The sequence below is a fragment of the Staurois parvus genome, unplaced genomic scaffold, assembly GCF_062004578.1.
Source record: "Staurois parvus isolate SC_StPar_1 unplaced genomic scaffold, SC_StPar_1.0 ptg000350l, whole genome shotgun sequence".
NCBI lineage: Eukaryota > Metazoa > Chordata > Amphibia > Anura > Ranidae > Staurois > Staurois parvus.
Genome location: NW_028318146.1, coordinates 2,292,046 through 2,314,906, shown reverse-complemented (window position 1 = coordinate 2,314,906; position 22,861 = coordinate 2,292,046). Strand labels below are relative to the sequence as shown.

At 38.5% G+C, this 22,861-nt stretch overlaps 1 protein-coding gene across 1 annotated transcript; it reads left to right on the top strand.

The window, feature by feature from the left end:
• The first annotated feature begins 429 nt into the window (after positions 1 to 429).
• Positions 430 to 12,818, top strand: FGF4 (fibroblast growth factor 4). The gene is made up of 3 exons (XM_089684576.1): positions 430 to 931; positions 5,010 to 5,113; positions 8,519 to 12,818. Exons 1-3 carry the CDS (start codon positions 634 to 636, stop codon positions 8,693 to 8,695), a joined length of 579 nt encoding a protein of 192 aa, XP_089540702.1. The 5' UTR covers positions 430 to 633; the 3' UTR covers positions 8,696 to 12,818.
• Positions 12,819 to 22,861: the final 10,043 nt, after the last annotated feature.

Sequence of the window (22,861 nt, the reverse complement as noted above, 5' to 3'; positions counted from 1 at the left end):
CAGTATTAAATGTTTCTGCATATTTTCCCTTAGGTGTTTAACTTTGTTGTTACTTTTGCTTCACTAAAATGTAAAGCAGCATAATGATCTGGAAAAAACAAAAGGAAACAAAACAGAAGGTTTCCATGCAGGTACATCCATGTATCTATCAAATGCCTTTTATTATAAAGGAGATATTCACTGTTTTGAGTTGCAGCATTTACTTGAATGCATTGCTTTCATCTATAGAAGAGCTGCAATAAGAGCAGTTTTCCTGAATGCTTTGAATATAGTGACCCTGCTCTCTCCCTCTCCCTCTTGTCTGCTCAGTGACTGGTCTGTCAGCTTCTGCTGGGAGATGAGCAGAGGTGGATATAAATATCGTGGTCAGTGGTAAAGTGCTATGGCTGAGCTGTTGGAGAAGATCAACACTTCAGACAAGTCTCCAGCAGCTAACGACAAGTTGAGATCAAGTTCGAATAAACTTTGCTTGAGTCAACCCCCTTTTAGAGAAGACTCCATGCAAGCTAAGAAAACCACACCTCCTTTTGAGCTAAGCAGTTGGTTTCTTTGATCTAAGTATAAGTGGAGCTGGAGTTGAGGTATTTTTAGAGCAATTGACTCCTTAAACCACGTGTGCCCACGTTGATCAGGATGACTGTTCAATCGGCGCTTGTGCCAATCCTACTCTTGGTGCTGGTTTCGGGGATGGTACACTGCATGCCGCTATTATCTTCCCAACGAAATGACACCCTGGAGCGACGCTGGGAGAAACTCTACTCTAAGTCAATGGCTAGGATCCCAGGGGAGAGAAAAGACACAAACCGGGAAGGTGACTATTTGCTGGGCATCAAGCGCTTACGACGACTTTACTGCAATGTGGGCATCGGATTTCATATTCAAGTTTTGCCAGATGGCAAAATAAATGGGATGCACAATGAAAATGAATACAGTAAGTATAATGTTTTTCTTTGAATTTTGCTTAAAAATATAAAATGCTTCTTTCTAAATGCAACAAAGTTCTTGACAATTACCTGTTTAAGGTTCTTTCCATGATCATTTCTAAATTTACAAATTATTTTATTATCTTGTGCAATTGCGCAATGTAGATTAGTCACACTGATGTCACTTGATCTTGCTAAAGCTGCTCAACTTAAGATAAAGTTAATTGTAATAAATAAATGAAGCAGTAAAAGGAAAGTGATGCTTAAAGCAAAGACTGGATTGTGTTCTGCTTGGTTAGAACAACTCTGTGTTGTGAGATTAGTGTCATTTAAAATGCGATCTTGACTTGCTTGTTTAATAATGTTATATTAAAGGAATTAAAAAGTGATAGGTCAAGTGCTGGAAAGTTTGTATTTACCAGATTTTTTCAAGGGGAACTAATAAAGGCATTAGAAGCTGTGATAATCTCTCATTTCAATAGTCTGCAGAGACCCTTCTTCTGCAGAGACAAAATTCTTAAGCCAGGAGCTGATGTCAGGTGCTGTGTTTCAGTACATACTTGACGGACAGACATAGAAACTTTGGCGAATCAAGTAACAGTTGTCACTCAAAGCTTTAAGTTTGCAGAGAACATGGCAATTCTATATTGACAATGAGCTACAGAAATACAAATATGTTGACAAAAGTGTATATATTAACTTTTTACATTAAAAATGGTAACAAAAAAATAACCAAAACAATGTGATTTTGGTTTTGTAAGCACAAGGTAACTATAATAGTAGACTTTTCCAGCACAACATAATTTAACTGAAACAATAGGGTTTTGGGTTTCTGAGCAAAACATAGTATCAATATATTCATGGAACCCTAAGATTGACATTAGCCTTATAAAAATATGCAAAGTACACAAAGCTGGAAAGCTAAAAGTTTTGGAATGTGTATCCCTAAAACAGGTGAAGATTGTGCAGACCACAATTGAGGATGTGCATTTAAATGTCTTTAGTGGATCTCCACATTATGTTACACTATTATACAGATTATAATTTCCAAATAGCTTTATAATGATATAGGGAAATTACTTTATTTGGCTTAAGAGGTTTAACTTGAGATAATAATAGATAGAGTTGTAAAAAATAAATATATACTGCATCATTAATGATAGTTGTCCAGAATACTGGGCTTAAAAACAATTAAAGAAAATTATATTTTTACTGAAATAGCAAAATATATAATGCAAAATATGCTGTGCTGTACTTTTTCTCAGCTATAATATATTCATTTTTTAAAATAGCAAACAATACATTTAAATTGTACATGCTATATGATGAAACAAAAAAGTTATACTTTTTTATGAATAGTAATATTTTTCCAGATTTAATACCTAGAATAATTTAATTCAAAGAGCAAAATGATAGTGCAACATATTGATGCTGTAAATCAATGAATTGTATAGATTTCTGTACCTTGAACACCTGGGATACCCATCCTGTTAATGTCTATGTACAGTGGTGACTGCGATGTGTTTCAATGTTAATCTTAACCATCATTGAAAACAATGGATGCAATAGGGCACTACCTCTGTCAGCTTGCTGTAAATGAATTTGAATGCATCAGGTCCATAAGTTAACTGAAAGTGTGTGCGTTGCATCTGTGGTCACCACACAAAACCTGACCTTCAAGGAATTTTAAAAAAAAAGTCAAATGTCACATTTTGAGATGCATTTTGATGGAGACGTTGCATGTATCCCAATGCAATGCATCATACAATAATGCATGGTAATCATACAGCAGTGAAAGATGACTTGTAACTGGTTGCTATGGGTGACTGCCAGGTAACTTTACATGTCATCATTGCTTTAATAAATAAGCCATCATACCTAGTACTACATCCACTAGCAATTATTCACACATAGGGGTTTATGCTTGAACAGTTATAGTTCACTGAAGCATTTCTAAAGGGTGAAAGATCTGAAAGCTGCTATCCTGTTAGCTTGAAACTGTGATGTTCAGGATTCAAGCTCAGCTGGGAATCTCCTATATACAGAAAAGCACTATCATGCCATGCAGGAATTCAATTGAGAAAAGCCCTCTGCCATCCAGTTATTTTGCAAACTCTGTATATATTTTGAATGCTGTAGCTTTAAGAAAAAATGTTTTGTGCAATACACGTTACTGATTTTCATTCTGAAAATAGTTTCTGGCAACAATTAAACAAGTGTATTGTTAGTATAATTACTAAGCATGTATTCAAGTGCTGGGGGCAAGCTCATGTCACTCTCCACCACAGCACTGGGATACACATAGCAGCAGATTGTAATGGTATCATACACAAAAAAGTGATATCACTTAGAGCCTACCATAATAAAACAGGAAATCCAACTGGATCAGAGACTTGACAGCCATCAAATGCATTCAGAGTATCTGAGACTTTTGTGGTATGCAGAAAATATAATGTACCTGCCAGGAAGAAAAGCAATCTAAATATTACATGTATTATTACAATAAATTAGGAAAAGCTTTTCACACTTTCTACATTTATAAACAACTTTACACACCAATGACACTAGATAAGTCCAACCAATCTGTTATGGAGTGCTATCCTTACACTCCCTACATATACATGTGAAGTCCACATCTTTGCTACAAAAGGTGGAAATTATATTTTAAAGATTCCTTTAACAAGAATGTTTTTCCTTTCAACCATAGGACTTTATTAGTAAAACAAAAAAAGTGATATCAAAGTATAACCTAGGAGAAGACTTTCTGAGATTTATTAGAAATTTAGTCATGAAGAGATTATGCCATTGGCACATCAGATGTTTTACATACAGACAAAAAAGGTTGTTTTGGATTTTCTCTAATAAAAATTGCCTGTTTTTTTGGCTGCTCCTATTGTTTTGAGCCTGGGAGACTCTTCTTTAGATCAGAACAAAAGGTATGTTTGTTCAATGGCAGTGCATTTGGATGACAGCATCTATTGTCCCATACATAAATTGGACTTTTTTCATAGGTGCCAACCATCCATATTGAAACACTGATCTAGCCGTGCTTCCTTGTAGTAATAAGAAAATGACCAGAAGCTTGGAAAATAAATGCCCACTGGCAATGCCATTTCCATCTACAATATCATTAACACACGCCAGCACTTGGTCTACAGTAATACAATATAATAACCTACTGTGACCCCTTCAGCAGATGTATGGAGCACATGGAAACAGAGATGCTGCAAATCCACAATTTAATGTACGGTCTTAAAGCACCTAAAGGCACTCTGACAGAACTTCCAAAGCACTGATCAAGGAGCATCATGCAAGTCCTGTTCATCTTCCTGTTTGGATTAGGCCTCCAGCACCTTACCTATAAGTCATGTGAAAAGAACAAAGTTGACCAATGCCAGCCTGCCTAGTGAGATAATGATCAGCTCACTATGTAGAAAAATGTTATCTGATTGTTAGACGTCTGGTTGGCATTTGCAACTCTTTTGCTCTTTTGACATTACTGCAGTTTGCTCTGAAGTGGCCTTGATGGCAAAATCCAGAGGAGGAAAGGAACACAACCTGTGTGGGGCTGAAGAACTTGGTTATTGTTCTGAAGGTTCATTAAAAGAATCTTGAAACACTTGCAGATTATACATTAGATTATGGATCCCACCATTCACTATGTGTACTGACAAGTGTTTCAATCTGCACATCTGTCGAAGATATTGTAATTGAAATCACTTGTACCGGTAGTTTGAGTGCTGAGTGAAATCTGTTATTGATAAGAATAAATACTAGTCAGTTTTGCTCCACAGCTAAATATTCAAATATTTTCTAAATCAGGCCTCTTGCACATGAGAACCAGAAATGTTGGGTAGCCTGGTCTGCTATATGTAGACAACAGTATTTATTCATAACAGTTCACAATAGTGAAAATGGCACCAAGGAACTAATGTCAACAAAGGGTATAATGGCATAAATTGGTGAGCTGTCCAAAATCAACAACGTACTGTTTAAAGAGAAAAAAAAGAAAAAAGGGCAAAAGTGGTAAAAAAAAAAAGGAATGACCTTGATGAAAGGTAACAATATTTGATGTTTTCTTTGTAGGTTTGTTGGAAATCTCACCGGTGGAAGTTGGAGTGGTGAGCCTGTATGGTGTTAATAGTGGACTATTTGTTGCCATGAATGTAAAAGGAAAGCTATATGGATCAGTAAGTAATACAAACCTATTTTGTACTTTTGAATACATTTTTTAATACAAGTTCATTAGAAATGTGTATGTCAGATTTCACTTCAAATTGATAAGATAAGAAAATGCATTAGGAGTCATAATAAGGGCAAATTAAATGTGTTTGGAGAGAATTGAAAAGCAACAGCAAAGTGTGGGAGACATGAAGTAGGTCTAATAAACCAGAAATGATACAGGTTTGCCGCAATGTCCAAGTTTGGTTCCCCAGGAGAAAGACAACATACATTACATTACTAGCATGAATTGTTGCAACACGTGAACAGGATTGTTTCCTTTTGTATAGAGAAAAGGGAATGGGCGGAGATTTGCTGAGTAATATAGAATTTCTTGTGTGATAACATGCATATCATTAATCAGTGTGGTTAACCGCTACATTGCAAGACTATAAAAACAAAAAACAAAAAAAACTTGAAACTCTCATAATGCCTTTATTTACTGAGCTAGCTAACACATGAGCTCATGGTAACTTGTATACTTCATTATAAGTGGTTAGACATGTAATGCTGTGTAGTTCACTGACTACGTAAGTGGGAGCTTTTAATAACATGAAAGTGGAGTAGTTCCAAGCTACCACTTGCATACTCCAAAGTACATGCCATTCCTTGCATTGCTAGCTAGGCGATTTAATTAATCTTGTCTGGGGTAAAATGGGAACAGTTCCCTGAAGACCATTCACGTTCTCAATCAGACTATACAATAAACACCATCATTTAACTGTTCCATGTGGTTATAAGATTCTCTATGACATTTTATTTTCCATATTTATGTAGTAAAGATTTTTTACATAGCTTCCTAGGGGGCATGTAGAACCATTCACATCAGTTCCTGCCCCAGAGGAACATATTGTATAATGTCCCTATCACATCCATATCACAAATCACATTCCAGGCCAGTTCACCTAACAGTATGTTTATGTCAACTGCAGTATGCAGAAGTAGTCAAATAAAAAATTGGGAGAAAAAAGGAATATAATTCAGATATTACTTAGCCATTGTACTTAAAGAAGATGCTGCATTCAGTGGTCTCTTCTGCCAAAATATACATCTCCAGAGGACACAGTAAAGATGCAGGGATCAGCAGTAAGAACTACTGAGCACAGTGGTGGACCAGGAGATTGACATTCCCAGAAGTGTCAGTTTCTAAAGGGACTTTAGCGTTAAGTGGCACAGGAGGAGACTTAAAGCAGAGTTCCACTCAAAAGGGGAAGTTCTCCTTTAAAGACTGGTCACCCAATTCCCATTAGGGATTGGCATCTTTGGGGAGCGGGTACCTGAAATTGACTGGTACCCGCTCCTACTTTGGCCGCGATCACCTAGGCAATCGAAAAGCGGAAGTTGTCCTCCCCCCTTCCTCCCCATAGTCTTCTGGAACTTGTGACAGGTCCCAGAAGACTACTGGACCATATTTGCGCATGCACAGCGGGCACCCGGCTGTGAAGCCGCAAGCTGTCGCAGCCGGGTGCCCACAATGAAGATGCCGGCGCAGGGAAGACCGGGTGGCCGATGAAACGGGCTGAGGGGAGGACACTGCAGGATCGAGGGACAGGTGAGTGGCAGTTTTTGTAGCTGCTGACTTTTATTTTTTTACATTGTGACTGGAACTCCGCTTTAAGTTTTTCCCTTCTTTGCAGGGAGATATTTTAAATTTTTTTTTACTTAAGTAACAGAGTTGCTTTGAAATGCAAGTTTAGCTTCTCATTTCCTGTCTAGTGAAACCAATGTCATAGAACACAAAGTGAGGGTCAATCTCTCTAATGAAGCCCCAGACATGGCAAGGGTTCTAACCTTTCCCCACACTATCCAAAGCTAAAGAAAAAGGTTCAGGTTGGCATTCACTTTAAAGTGAACCCATCATGAAACCTGCCTGCCCACACCAGTGCACAAAGTACAATACCTTCCTATTTGGCCAAAGTTATCCTTTAGGACATTCTTGATTCCCTATATACAAACCAACATATAAAATTAATTTAACATGTCAGCACTTTAGCACGGTACTCCTGGTTCCTCAATGAAACAAAAGATTGCTCCCACTTTGCATTGTGATACGGGGCTGCCTTTAGATATCAGCATTTTCATATTCGTATGTTTCCTGCAACAAGGGGAATGCAAGATTGGTTTAAACCTTGATAAGAAATAGAACCTGTCTAAAGTTAGCCATATACAGGGAAAATTCATCAAGAACCTACTGAAATTCAAGCCATGGTGCCCCTGTCGGCATCCTCCAACCCAACATCCTTGCATCTGAGAAATGATTGAGCTGAGAAGAAAATTGTCTGCCTAATAACAGTTGCATCCAACCAGGTGCAACCACTGTTTGGGTATTCTGACAGCTGTGGGTGCCAGCAGTAAGAATACGATAGCCAGCAGGGAAAATTCTTCATTCCATCTAAGAGAAATCTTACAGTGTATGGTCAACTTAAGCCTGTATGTACTTGGGCAGTTCACTCAATGACTAAAGCCACCCACTTTCACCCTTAAACATGGTACGACAGTCACAACATCAGCTAATAATCTCCTGTCTTTGGTAGCACCAGATGCTTTCAGTCTGACCACACTTGGTGGTAACTGTCAACTGTACATGTTAGAAAACTGTTCCAATCATTATTTTTCCCTCTTTGATTTGCTTAGCTGACAGGGTCTAAATGCCTATTACTTCTCTTACCCATTTTGTCTCACTATTCATAAACATACATTCAGCTAAGCAAAGCATTCATGTTTATGGGGCAATCTGAATCTTAATATTGTATTTTTTTATCTAAACCTGGACAGATTTTGTGAGTACATGTCTATAAATGCTATATGAATAGATTCATCCAGTGAATTTATGGACAGATATTTAAAAGTCACACCTATTTGTAGTTATGTGCAAGTCTGTTGTTAAATTTAACAGGGTAATTATACCGCAATATTTTTGCATTTAAAAGTCAATGGGGGGGGTGTACTAAAACTGGAGCACTTGGAAATCTGGTGCAGCTGTGCTTGGTAGCCAATCAGCTTCTAACTTCAGCTTGTTCAGTTAAGCTTTGGCAATATAACCTGGAACCTGATTGGTTTCTATGCACAGCTACACCAGATTTTGCACCCTCCAGTTTTAGTAAATAACCCCCAATGAGTATGATTGTCTTCAAAGGCTCAGCTGACAGCTGTGGGAGCATATTCAAAGGATGCTCACATATTATCTAATAACAGAATCAGAATGAGTCATTTTAGATTGTCTAACTCAAATATCACATTGTAGAATGGAGCTAGATTCACCCCAAACACTGCTAGCATTTTATGTATTTGAACTTTTGGGTTTCTCAGTTGTTATGTAACATTTATGATGCATGGGAGTGCTAAACAGGCCTGTACTTTTTATTTTTCTACAGAAACAATTCACAGATGAATGCAAATTCAAAGAGACACTTCTCCCAAATAACTACAATGCCTATGAATCAAGACGGTACCCTGGAATGTACATCGCTCTGAGCAAAAATGGAAGGACAAAAAAGGGGAACAGAGTTTCCCCCACAATGACACTGACGCATTTTCTGCCTCGGATTTGATATCATTTTTTTACCGAGGATTCCTGGGGACAGGCTGTGGGGAAAGAACTTGGTGCACTTTGAAGACAGTTAAATGCAAGAGCTGATGTAACATATTTAACTTAATAATTTAAGTCTGTATATATGGTTCAGGAGAAACTTTATTTATAGTTAATGACTTTTGTATTTTCCCTTAATATTTTATTTCTTTTATTGGGGCGAATTGTAGTTTATTACCTGGAGAACTGCTGGATGGGCCTACAACGTGTTGCTATGCAATGTGCTGTGCGTCACAGCAGTAGCGTTAAAAAGTTGGTGCCATTGCTGAGCTGCTAATCACGACACTGTTTTGTACTGTTTACAAGTTGCACACAATTATGTCAGTGTGCACATATTTCTTGGCTAAAGCAGATAAGATGAAACAAGTGTTAGGCTGAAGCTACCAATAGTGTTTCCTCCGCTCAGTTACTATTAAACTGAAAGAGTGTCAGTTTACCTCTTGTACAGAAAGAGCAGTGTGAGAAGAGGACTTCACAAATCTGTTTTTAGATCTGTCAGTGCTGAACTCTGAACTACTCTGACAGTCAATCTTTGCTATGTCTCCACAGATCACATGCCTCTTAACCCCTTCTTTGGAAAGAGGGTCTAGCACTTAAAAGTATGGATCTATCTGCTTGAGGCTGAAAACAAATAGACACAAGTGATTTTAGGTGCTATTGAGTGTACTGGAGCTGGAGGACGTTTTACAATCAGATGTTGCTTAAAGAATAAATAATAAAACCAATTCAGATATCATGTGAAGTAAGCAGTGGGTGAAATTCTAAACAGAACACAAAATTAAAGCTGAACTTTGAGCAAAAAAATCTCCATTTAAATATCTTACTTAACAGCCACAAAGAATATAAGTCCATTTTGTGCACCAAATGGCTTTGCAAACCCAGATGTAACCTTGTAAAAGTTGCAATGACTTCATCACTGTGTTGTATATAGCCAATGTAGAGAGTAGAATTGTGGGAGGGACCCAGCAGAACTCACCCACTACAGACTGCCTGCAGAAAATTACAGGAGGGAGCGGAGACAAGACCAGTCACCCCGCACAAGGAAAAAGGGCAGCAGTGCCCAGTCTTTATTACAGGAAGCTACTGCACAGAGGCAAAGTCTCACACTGGATTACAGCACATATTTGGAAAACTACATAAAGCACACCAAGATTCAAGTGACAATATACACGTCTGTTGTGTTTAGGCAATATTTCTGGAGCTCAGCTTTAAAATGTATCTAATTTTTTTTTGTTGTTGCTTTGGATAGGGATAGGAGAGGGTTACATCCACTGTCAGGTCCTTACTGGTGTCTGTGCCCCCACTAGGGAGATTTGTCCTCTTTATTTGTCTTAGTGACCATTGTCACTGGGACAGAAATTAGTAGGGAAATGTAAATTTCACTGGAATAGGAATATAGGTGAAATCTTCCAATGGATGATTACTTTGGAGTGAACTCCTCTCATTTCCTGTTGTGTTATGAGACAGGAAGTGATGGAAAATCTACCCAATGGAACAAGCAAAAAAGAAAAATCCTGACAGGAGTTTTATGCATTTGCAACTCTATCCAAAACTAAAAAAGCTCTAACATTACTTATAGTTTAAGCGTATTACTGGTACATGTGAAAAAAATATTACTTTACTGTATCAACATTTAATACGTATATTTGTGAATGTTGATAACAAGGTTGCATACCCAAAAATCCAAACCTTGCTGCTTCCTATTGCTCATTCCTGTTAAAGTTTACCTGTTTCTTAGAAAATCTGAGGAAGAGATTTTCTTTTTCCTGTGATACATCAAGCTGATCAGAGTCTAGTATGGATGGGGTTCCTCTGACCTAATTCTATATTAGTTGGCACAGTCTCCCTGGGCCTTGATGGAACCCCGTGTGCACCCTGAACTATGTCCCATTCCCTGAATGCTGAATGGAATTCAGTGTTACATGCCATACGTGCAGGAAATCGCTCTGTGTATAAGTCACCTGTGAGAATTCTGCCTATCAACTAAACTGACGTTACAGAGGCACAAGGTACTTTGCACCTCAGGCCCTGGTGTTGCCAATATCCTAAGAAGCGGACAGGATGCCTGCAGACTGAATCCACTGAATAGCTGATTTCTCCAGGGAAGGGACAGGTGCACGTTAAGCTTTACTACATGTCTACCTCACTATCTCTCCATAGGACTTGTATTCCTGCAATCACGTCTTGGAAATCTATTTTTTCCATATGTGGCCAAATGTACTCTAGGTGGAAGGCAGTGCTGTCTATTTCAGCCTTGTCACGTTTCACACTATCTTTACCCTGTGACTTACTTTTAGTAAGGATAATCATGGTAAAAATATTTGCAGGCAGCTGTTGGTCTGCACTATATGGTCATCGAGTAACCTTATATTTTTCATTATATGCTCTGCAAACATACAGCCAGCTATTGAGGACTGAAGTGTTCCTAAAACCAGTCTGTTCAAACTGCTACCAGTACAAGAATACTCCTTTAATCCTTCTCAATCCAGGAGGGTTTGGTTTATGGGCTGAAATATTGTATATCACCGATCAGCTAGAACAGGATGTATAATGACATGCTATTTTAACTGCCAAATTCTTACTTACATTCCTTATTAACTCTTCCTTCCAATAGTCATACTTCAAGAATATCTAAACCCTCAAACTAAATTTTACAGCAGAACTCCAAGCACAGGCATATCTTTATAAATTCCGAATTGTACAAATAAATAACCTCTGGGCAGGTGTGTTGGACTTGAAATAGATGTGATATTCTCAGATAATTCATATGTTTGTATATGTGTGTATCGCTGTACTTTCAGCATGGTGCGGGTTTGAGAGCTGTGGCTCTTATACAGAGGAAAGATCCTGTCGCTTATCTGCCCCTCTTCTCCCCTTCTGCATTAACAGAATGTTTCGTATTCTGTGAACCATTCATGTGAAGGGACAAGCAAGACAAGGGGGAGGGGATCAGATAAACGACAGGATCACTTTCCTGTACAAGAGCCACAGCTCTCATACACACCATACCAGAAGTACAATTCATATATGTGCTATCCATGAAGATCACTTCTTTGTTCAGTCCAATACACCTTCCCGGAGATAACTTTTTACATTTAGGAATTTATAAAATAATGTTTGTGCTTGGAGTTCTGCTTTAATATATTGCAGCCCACTAATCTGTAGATTTGTTGGCTTCATTTGTTTTCATTTTTCAGGCTGAGAATATTTCTAGCAAGTACAGCAAAATCCCTGTTGATTTTGCCAGATTTTCAGTGTCCTTGCAACTTTCTGTGCACTGAACTGATATCTCAAAAAATTACTTTCCTAGCTATATGCTGTTCAGGATAGGTGGAGGTATTTTAGTCCATATTAGGAGAGCAGCCTAGAGTGACAACAGCACTGCTCCAAGGACAAAGTACACTAAGTGTTGTCACCCTAGGGCAGAAAGTATGTTACTGGCAGAACACAAGGTGAAAATAAAAATAAAAAAGCCTGAAAAAAACAAAGCAGCTCAAACATTTATGGGCTGATAAGCTGCATTTATGTTTTTGGGTTTAGATACACATTGGGGGAGATTTAGTAAGACTGGTGCACTCAGAATGTGAAGCTGTGCATGGTAGCCAATCAGCTTCTAACTTTGGCTTGTTCATCTAAGCTTTGACAATAAAACCTGGAAGTTGATTGGTTTATATGCAAAACTTCACCAGATTTCGCACTCTCCAGTTTTAGTAAATAACCCCCTTTCAGTTTAAACCACTGCTGCTAATTTGTACTCCACAAATGCCTGTGCAAATTTGAGCTAAATCCCACTTTTACTTAGCAGTTATCAGTAAATACATGCACGTGGTGTATACTGACACATCCAGAAAGTGTTATCTGGAAGGCCTATATGTAGGTTTGGTTCATCATATAAATGCTATCACATGAGTTGTTTTTTTGCAGATTAATGCTGTCGAGGGCAAGTACAGTATTAAGACTTCAATGGAAAGCAGTTTACAATGTTCCATGATTTGTCTGTAGTTTTATACAGGTGTTCTTCGATATTGTGATGTATGTGCTGTGCACAACTGAATGCATAATAAACAATGTATGTTTACACTGTATGTGGTGTATGTGAGCATTCATTCAAAGATTAAAGCATTCCTGTAGAAGCTCGAAAAAAATAACCACCCTGTCCATAAAGCACCCGGTCACTGCAATTTTAGGTTAGATGCTATCAAGTCTGCCTTGTAAATTTTGTTTAAACTACACGTGTATATGCAAACTAGATTGCATCCTGTTCTTTGTTTCTGTAGAAAGTGTTAATGGTCAAGTTTGAAAGTGTCACACAGAAACCATTGTAGGATGGAGAATTCCAGAGTTGGAACCTGTGTTGACAGAATGCAATGTAGGAAGCTAAGTGCGTATTTAGTTTTTGTCTGTGTAAATTAGTATTAAACAGAACACACAATTATAGGACAGTTTCAACTTCATAGTTTTTATTTTACCTCTGTGGTTCTGTGTTAAAGCATTCTTTAAAGTGACACTAAACTCACACTGTTTATAAAATAAAATAAATGCAGTATGTTTAAATATAAGTAGAATATACCTCCTATCTCTCCATTCATTTAATCTCTCAAATGCAAGCTTTGTTTCTGCTGTTCTAAGACTTCCTGTTTTTGGATAGCTATGTTCGTTCTTCGTGCCGTCCTTGTGTACGTGAACGTAGCTACTCTTTCCTGCTCACACCCAAGATGGGCTACAAATTTATGTGCAGACACATTCAGCTCTATGGGAATTATAGTGAACATAGAGGGACGAGTGTGACCATAAATAATAGCATTGCTCACTCTACACTAGTACAGGTGGAATGCATCAATGACAATGTTTACATGCAGTTTTTCACAGATTGGTGAAACTCTGCCCATCTTTACTTCTGAGACACTCTGGAGGTTATTTGCAAAAACTGCATGGTGCAATATCTGGTGCAGCTCTGCTTAGAAACAAATCAGCTTCCAGATTTTATTGTCAAAAGCTTAATTGAACAAACTGAAGTTAGAAGCTGATTGGCTCCCACGCACAGATTCTAAGTGCTCCAGTTTTAGTAAATCCCCCCTCTGACTCTCTAAGGCTGGGCATACATTATACAATGTTCTTGTACAATTTTCCTTTAGATTTACCAAAACCATATAATGAGGTCAAACCTAAACACTATCAATTTGTATGCAATCAGGCAGGCCCTTGCACTACATAATTGAAGGTAAATCTAAAGGAAATTGAATAAGAAAATTGTATAATGTAAGGCCAGCCTTAGAGACATTTAAAAAAAAACAGCCATTATATTCTTGATATTTTAGAATGATTGATGTAAAAAAATGAGTTTAGTGTCACTTTAAACTGAAAACCAAAAAAGTTTATTTATTGCAGCCTACCTTCCTTAGGTGTGGTTGCTACATTCTCAGCAAGTACAGAACATACCTGCTGATCTGCCAGGAATGTAGTGTACTGGTCGCTTCCTGTGAGCTAAACTGAAAGCGTAAAGAACCTTGGGAGTGATTCATTAAAGGCTTTGTACACCTCAGATATGTGACAGATTCATAATGTTCTTATTTGCAACACTTTTCTAATTTGTTACTATGGCTGTGACAAATGTATTAAGAAATCCCATCATATCTGAGATAAGAGAACTGAGGGTTACTAAGACCTATTTTATCTTGGAGTAAATTGTGTCCTATGTGTAGTGATTATGGGGCATCTTTTCTGCAAATTCACATACCTGTTTTCAAAAGCTACATGAATCTGTTGCAGACACCATCATTTGTTGTGCGAACACAAGGCATACTTCTAAAGAGTGTCTGCACCACATTTTATGAATTACAGGGCAGATCTTTATTGGGAGTACTACTAATTCCATCAGGCCACCATGTAATGGAGATGAACAAAAAAAGTACAGCCTGTGTGACAAACATGGCTGCCCCATAGATACAGTGGATATAGATACAGTGGAAAAATGAGTGTAGAAACAAAGAGACCAGAAGTGTGTTATTTGCAGAATTACCCGATAAAAAAAAAGTAAACACTAAGCCTGAGAACTAATGCAGCCACCACTTCTGTGAACCGGTAAGCTGCCATATGTATAATGCTTGTTTTTGGCTTTAGATACTCTTTCATTATTTCTGTTCTTGTATATCCCCCCAACCTGCAGTTTGCATGATCCTTGGTAATTTTATCACAATGGTATGCTACAACCTGGGTTCAGTTGTTGTTGTAGTATGTAAGTGATGTCATCTTTTGCCTAAAAAAAAAATTTAAAATAGGTATTAAAATGAAAATCTTCAACTGCTGCTTGTTTCCTTAACCCCCCTGGCAGTATTCCCGAGTGTAACTCGGGGTAAAGTTTCAGTACCACAAGTGGTAACCCCCGAGCTACACTCGGGCTTACCATGTGGCACTGCTCCAGGATCTGTTCTTCTCTTACCTTGTCCTGCGCTCCCGCGATGTCCCCCCTGCAGTGTCCCTTCTAATGTCCTCCAACGGATGCTGGCATCTGTCTTCTGGGTTCCGTTCCCTGCGATGTCGGGACATACGGGGGACGGAACGGCGGGAAATTTGAAAAAATGATAAAAAGTGACATTCACTAAAATCACTAAAATCACATAGTAAAATATTACTGTATCAAACCATTTCACATACATGTTGTCCCGAGTGCTTTGTCCTGCGCCCTGCCTGCATTTTTACTGTTCTTACTGCCTGGAAACTGATAAACATCCATGGCGTCCAAAAAGCGTCATTTTAGGTCAAAATCGGTTTTAGACCAGCTAGAGAACAGCGATAGTAAATTAGAACTATTTGCAGAATTGAGTGATAATGATTCGTGGGGAAAATTCGTCATTAGACACTGAAAACGATTTTGCGACTTTGCTCAGTGATGTGCGAACTTGGCGCTATATTTCACATTTCAGTGGTTTTGGTTTGATTATATTATTGAATTAAATTTATTATTATGTTTTTTTATGATTATTTATTAAATTATAATTTATGATTTCATGTTTCAAATTTTAACATACCCGGGATGTTTACTAGACTCTTGTTCGGACAGATTTCAGTGAGTTATTCCTAAAAATTACAGGCCTACAATAAAAAAAATACGTATTCCATGCAAAAAAATTTACCGCTTTGAGCACAGAAATATGGACATAATCAGACCGCTAGGGAGGTTAAAGTAGAACTATAGGCAAAACTTTTTTTAAATTTTGGATAGAGTAACCCCTGTCAGATTTTCTTTTCTTTTTTTGCCATCTGTGTCCCATTGGGGAGAGTTACCTTCACTTCCTGTCCCATAGCCAAAACAGTAAGTGAGAGGAAATCCCTGCAAATTAGGGGAACTATTAGGGACCCGTCAGGACGAGTGTCCCATTGGAAGATTTTCCCTCTATTACTGTTCTGGGGACAACTCGAAATTTGGGATTTTCTATTACTTTCACTTTCAATGGTAATGGTAAACAGGATGAATAGAGAGGCTTAATCTCCCTAACGAGGTAGACATAGCAATAAAAAGTGGTGTTTGAATCAATTAGTGCCTTTAGTTATATTTTAAAGTAAATGTAAACCCTAAATTGTTTACCAAAGCATGGTATAACATACACAATTTAATTTTTTAAATATAAAATACAGTTTTAACATGTGAGTGCTGCTGAACTTCTGCAGCGTTTTTGCAACCACTTGCTGTCTATGTGCATGCACTCCAGGGGTGGATGCATGGAATTTCTCAGGGCAGGTTTGGCTGATAGCACAACAGTGGACCATACCTGTACAATTGTCCTTGAAGCTGCCACTTGTAGTCACCCATTGAATGTGAGTGTGACATGGTGACATCAACTAGGAGACAGGGACAGAGCGTTATTACCCTATAACAGCAGTTGCTGGAACAAGAACCTTCATGGCAGGACCACCAGCTATTATTTTAATGAAAGCTGACAATTTAGAAATATTGAAAATTACTTTTGCAATTCAATTAATATGTTAAAGCTTATATGAGCTTTTACTGATTGGATTTAAAATAATAACTGTCTCTTTAGCAGGACAGCTGTACTATAAAGCAGCAGGAAAATAAATTGCTTTTGTAGTGTTTTCTGAAGCGTTTTTCCAGCAGAAAAAAATGCTAAATGCTGCTAAACACTTCTAAATGCTACTAAAATGCTCCTAACAGCTTTTTTCTAGATTTCTTTCTACATGCACTGTAAAAACGCTAATAAAATGCTAACTCTCCTAAACACTACTAAAAACACTATTACCAGCGTTTTTTATCCAGTGAGCTTAACAAAAACACTGGTGTACATGCAGCCAAATACTCTCCTATAATAAAAGCCGGTCATCTCTTTTTAAGACAGTAAACATGTATGTATAGGAAGATGCTTTACAAACCTCTTAACGCCTTTAAACTGGCACTTCCAGGATGCTTTAAAACTCAAGAGAACTGCTCATTTGTACTTCAGAGGTAATGTGATTAGCAGGTAATTTATAAAGTACATATGTTAATTGCTGTAAGCATTAAACCACTTTACATGTGAAATGATGGGTGACCAAACAGGCAGCTACTGTATCCTTACCAATCACCAATAATGACTTGCAAAAAAAAAAAAAGTTTGCACATGGCTCTGTACTCTCAACTGATGAAGTCATTCTAAGCATCATGTGTGATAAATGGGGTAAATAAAGATTAAAGGTTATCTATGGTCAACATGTAAAATCATATATTCATATTCATTATTCCAATTAGTTCTAGCCTACTCCTAACAATATGAATGATCCCCACATATTTACTTCCTGGAATTCTGTGACACGTAGTCACTATGCCCTGTGAGTAGGCACTACTGTGTCACATATTGCACAGTGCCTGCCTTCTCTATTACAGATGTGCTGAGAGGAGGAATTTGAGGAGGCAGAGTCAGTACAGGGCAGGGGCGGACTGACCATTTGGAAACTCGGGCACTGCCCGTGGGCCCAGGGTCAGTAGGGGGCCCCATGAGATGCCCCTGGTACCTTTTTCATAGGATTTTTTGAGTTTGGGCAAGCACACAGGGGCCCCATGATCCCCTATTGCCCGGGGGCCCCATCAGTTGTCAGTCCGCCCCTGGTACAGGAATCACAGCTTGCAGGCAGCAAGGTGCAATGTAATCCTTAGAACATGAAAATAAACAGCAGAGGAGAAGCTGTGAAGCATGCTGGAATTCAGGAAGTTGTGGAAAGAGATGGCCAGCAGATAGGCAGAACTCACAAAATGAAAGGGAATTTTCAAGCAAGCTTACATTGATCATCTATAACATTAAGATCAAAGACAGGTAATAACAGGTGAGTAACATTGATTATCTGGATACAATGGCAGAAAAGAGAACATATTGCCCCTAAAGTTGATGTGTTGAAAGCAGAAAAATGGGCACGCATAGGGATTTGAGTGACTTTGATAAGGGCCAAATTGTAATTGCTCGACCCACGATGACCCATGTCCACAGCCAAAAGCACCTACTGTGGGAAAGTGAGGATCGGAATTGGACCACGGAGGAATGGAATGGAAGAAGGTGGCCTGGTCTGATAACTCTTGTTGTCTTTTACATCAGGTGGATGGCCAGGTGCGTGTACATCGCTTATCTGTGTGCGTACCTCTGTATGTATTGGGTGAGACATCATAATGTTATGGCTGATTGGTGTATATGGGATTGTCAAAAAAAGCAGGAATATTGATTTACCTGTACATTCCTTATATTGGAGTACAGTACAGGACACAGGACTCATATTTTTAAATTATGGATTCGGCAGGGTTGCCCCTAGAGCATACCCATATAACCCTTCCCACTCAGCGAGGCTCCAGTTTTTACTAGCAAGCAATAGGGTGTCAAGACCTAGAAGAAAGGGCCCTATATCGTGTACTGTACACCAAGATCAGAAATATACAGGTAAGTCAAGATTCCTATTACAACTCCAACTTCCAAAAGAGCAGGGATGTTGGGCAAATCTCATAAACCCATATTTTATTCACAATCGAAAATAGAAAACATATCAAATGTTTAAATTAAGAAAATGTACCATTTAAAAAAAAAAAAAAAAAAAAGGTAATTTTGAAATTGATGATAGCAACACATCTCAAAAAGCAGGCAAAGTACACCCCAAATTCCAAAAAAGAATCCCTTCTGTTAACAGCACTGTGTAAATGTCTGGGAACGGAGGAGACCAGTTGCTGGAGTTTTGGGAGAGGAATGTTGCCCCATTCTTGCCTGAGCTGCTTTAAAACTTGGATATATCTTTCAACATTGATGGTGCCTTTCCAGATGTGCAAACTGCCCATTCCATTCACATTAATGCACCTCCATACCATCAGAGATGCAGGCTTTTGAAATGAGAACAAATAACAAACTGAAAGGTCCCTCTCCTCTTTAGTCTGGAGGATGCGGAGCCCATGGTTGCCAAAAAAGAATGTCAAATTTTCTCTGACCACAGAACAGTTTTTCACTTTGTAATAGACCATTTTAAATAAGTTTTGGCCCAGATAAGACAGTGGCATTTCTGGATCAAGTTCAGATATGGCATTGGCCTGGTTCACACTGAATGCGATTTCAGAGTGGTGCGATTTGGGCCCATTTATTGCGTAACTTCAAAGTAGCACTGATATAGACACAGGTGCGATTTCAGTGTCATTTACCATTTATGCAGGAAATATTTTTCAGATGTAATCGCATATTGCTCCTGAAGTCACATGTGGTTTGAACCAGGGCTTCTTCTTTGCATGATAGAGCATTAACTTGCACTTTTGGATGGTATGGCAAACTGTGTTCACAGACAGCGGTTTTTGGAAGTATTCGTGAGCCCATGGACTGATGTCCATCACAGAATCATGTCTGTTTTTAATGCAGTGCTGTCTGAAGGCCCGAAGATCACGGGTATTCAATATTACGTTTCAGCCTTGTCCCTTGTGCAGAGATTTCTACAGGTTTTTGGAATCTTTTGGTGATATTATGTACTGTAGAAGATGGTATTTTTAGAGTCTTTGCAATTTTACATTGAGGAACATTATTCTGAAATTGTTCGACAATGTTTAGACGCAGCTTTTCAAGATTGGTGAACCTCTGCCCATCATAACTTCTGAAACACTATGGGGGTTATTTGCTTAAACTGCATGGTGCAAAATCTGGTACAGCTCTGCATAGAAACCAATCAGCTTCAAGGTTTTATAGTCAAAGCTTAACAGAACAAGCTAGAAACTGATTGGTTACCATGCACACTGTACCAGGTTCTGAGCACACCAGTTTTAGTAAATCCCCTTCTCTGACTCTAAGGATTGCCATACATTATATAATTTTCTTCTACAATTTTCCTTTAGATTTATCAAAACCATATAATATGAGGTCAAACCTAAACATTTTCAGTTTGTATGCAGTTAGGCAGATCCTGGTACTACATATTTGAGGGTAAATCTAAAGGAAATAAACAGGAAAACTGTATAATGTATGGCCAGCTTAAAGGATAAGTTCACCTTTTAGACAAAAATAATAAATGCACATTTTTTTGCTGCTATGTAGAGCAAGCAGATATTCTGCCAGGAAGCTTCAATGAACTATCACAGCACTCCACAGTGCTGTGGTAGTTCATTGAAAACTACTAGACAACATCCGCTAAGGTTATCGGGACTTGTAGTTCATTCATTCACAGATGCCTGTGTTTTCAAAACAGGTAGGGGGTGCGCGCGAGGGGTGCCACCGCCCTACCTGTCCCGCCGATCACGGCCGTGGATGTCAGTCGCCGGGTCACAGCCGGTCGTTACCGGCTGTGTCCGGCGATTAGTGGCAATCACTGACAGAGAGCACAGCTGCAGTAGCTCTGCTCTCTGTCAGTTCCCTGACAGCTCCTGCCATGCTGAGCAGGAGAGAAGAGTTTATCTCTCCTGATCAGCTTGTCCCTGTGCAGTACACACCCCCGCCCCCTAGTAAAACACTCCCCTTACACAGTTAACCCTTTCACTGAATAATAAAGTTAACCCCTTCCTCCCTAGTGCCATTAGTACAGTGTCAGTGTTTTTTTTTTTGCACTGATCACTATATTGGTGTCACTGGGGATGTCAGTGACCCCAAGTCAGTTCCCCCCCAGTGTCAGAATGTCCGCCGCAGTCCCGCCATAAGTCGCTGATTGCCGCCATAAGTCACTGATCGCCGCCATAAGTCGCTGATTGCCGCCATTATTAGTATAAAAAAAAATTAAAAATCCCAGTATCTTTCCCGCCATTTGTAAACGCTATAACTTTCACATAAACCAATTAATTTACACGTATTGGGATTTTTTTTTAGCAAAGACATGTCGCAGAATGCATTTTGGCAGAAATGTATGACTAAATTTGATTTTTAAATTTTTTTTTTACTGGACATGTTTTATAGCAAAAAGTCCAAAATATTGTTTTTTTTTCCTCAAAATTGTCAGTCTTTTTTTTTATAGCGCAAAAAATAAAAAATGCACAGGCGATCAAATACCACCGAAAGAAAGCTCAATTTGTGGGAAACAAAGTATGTAAATTTAATTTATGTACCGTATTGCATGACCGCGCAATTGTCCGTTAAACTAGCGCAGTGCTGTATAGCAAAAAAATGGCGTAAATTGCAGTATCTATACCATAGTTTGTAGACGTTATAACTTCCACACAAAGCAATCAATATACACTTATTGGGATTTTTTTTTACCAAAAACATGGAGCAGAATACATTTTGGCCTAAATTTATAACTAACTTTGAGTTTACTATATATTTTTTATAGCTGAAAGTAAAAAGTTTTTCTTCAAAAATTTTTGGTCTTTTTTTGTTTATAGTGTGAAAAATAAAAAGCGCACAGGTGATCAAATACCACCAAAAGAAAGCTCTATTTGTGTGAAAAAAAGGACGTAAATTTCGTTTGGGTGCAGCATTGCATGACCGCGCAATTATCAGTTGAATTAGTGCAGCGCCGAGTAGCAAAAAGAGGCCTGGTCATTAAGGGGGGTAAATCCTCAGGAGGGCAAGTGGTTAATGTGCGTCGCAAAATGCATTAACGTGCATACATTAATTCACCATAGCAGACCTCAGAGATGTGAACGAGGCTCCTGAAAGATGTGAGATATATACACACATAGCCTGTATTACAGGTACAAAGTAAAATGCAGGAGCACAAATTTTCAAAAGTTTCAGGAATCACTCAATCATCTCAATCACTAACCAATCACAGAAAATATTCCAATATAAACAAAGGCTCAAATCTGGAGCATGCAACAGGACAAAGTAGAACTATGTAACAAGTCCACCGCTATGTAACGGACACACAATCTAATACTAATGATAAGAAATACTAATACTAAAAATAAGAAGGCCCTATATTTTAAGTGTCAATATTGGGAGCATGATTTTGACTACATCATTGCATGAAACAAGCACACAAAAGTTCATATTTGAAACAATTAAATCTCTGTGCAACATGTTGTATAAAGTAAGGAAAAAGGAAGTAAATTATAGGGAGCAGATTTATTACCGATTCACATTTCAGGGGTTGGCTGTATATGGTTTACTTTGGTGATGCAGCTTCTCATTTGCATGAAACAGCCTAAGGGCCCTTTTATATGAGCATGCATTTTTGTTCTTTCTGTCAGGCAAGAATTATAGTCCCTGTCAAATTTGGTGGGCAGTAATGCTTGCTGAACACAACCCATTCAGGTGAATGGGGCCCCATTGCAACAGCCCTGCAATCACGTGCATTTGTGGCACAGTAGTGACATAATGCCACCCAGCCACCTGTAAAACTCCCTTTGAAAAACAATCCACTGCTGAATGTTCTTCAGAGGGCAATGCTAACATTGGACCTAAGGGAGTAACATGGGATGTGGCTGTTTTAATGGATCTGGTAAGCAGTATGTGCTATATCCTGGGAAGTTTCTGTCATATAAAGCAGAACCAGGGTACTAGGCTGAATTTCAGGAAGTAAATCGAGATGGATCCATCTGCCCTTAGTAATGGTCACCGTGAGACTATTGGGAAGGAAAAGAAAAATAAGGCATGCAAAGAATAAAAAATATGTAATTATTTAAAAGTATCTGGTTGAGGCTTGCAATTACTAAACATTTTAAAGGTGCCTTTGCTGTCATTTTTATGATAAGGGGGAA

Bases quoted from the DNA above. Each gene is read 5' to 3' on its own strand.
- FGF4 (XM_089684576.1), top strand. From the start codon at position 634: ATGACTGTTCAATCGGCGCTTGTGCCAATCCTACTCTTGGTGCTGGTT. The intron at 932-5,009 runs GTAAGTATAATG...TTTTCTTTGTAG, and splicing joins GCACAATGAAAATGAATACA to GTTTGTTGGAAATCTCACCG. The intron at 5,114-8,518 runs GTAAGTAATACA...ATTTTTCTACAG, and splicing joins AAGGAAAGCTATATGGATCA to AAACAATTCACAGATGAATG.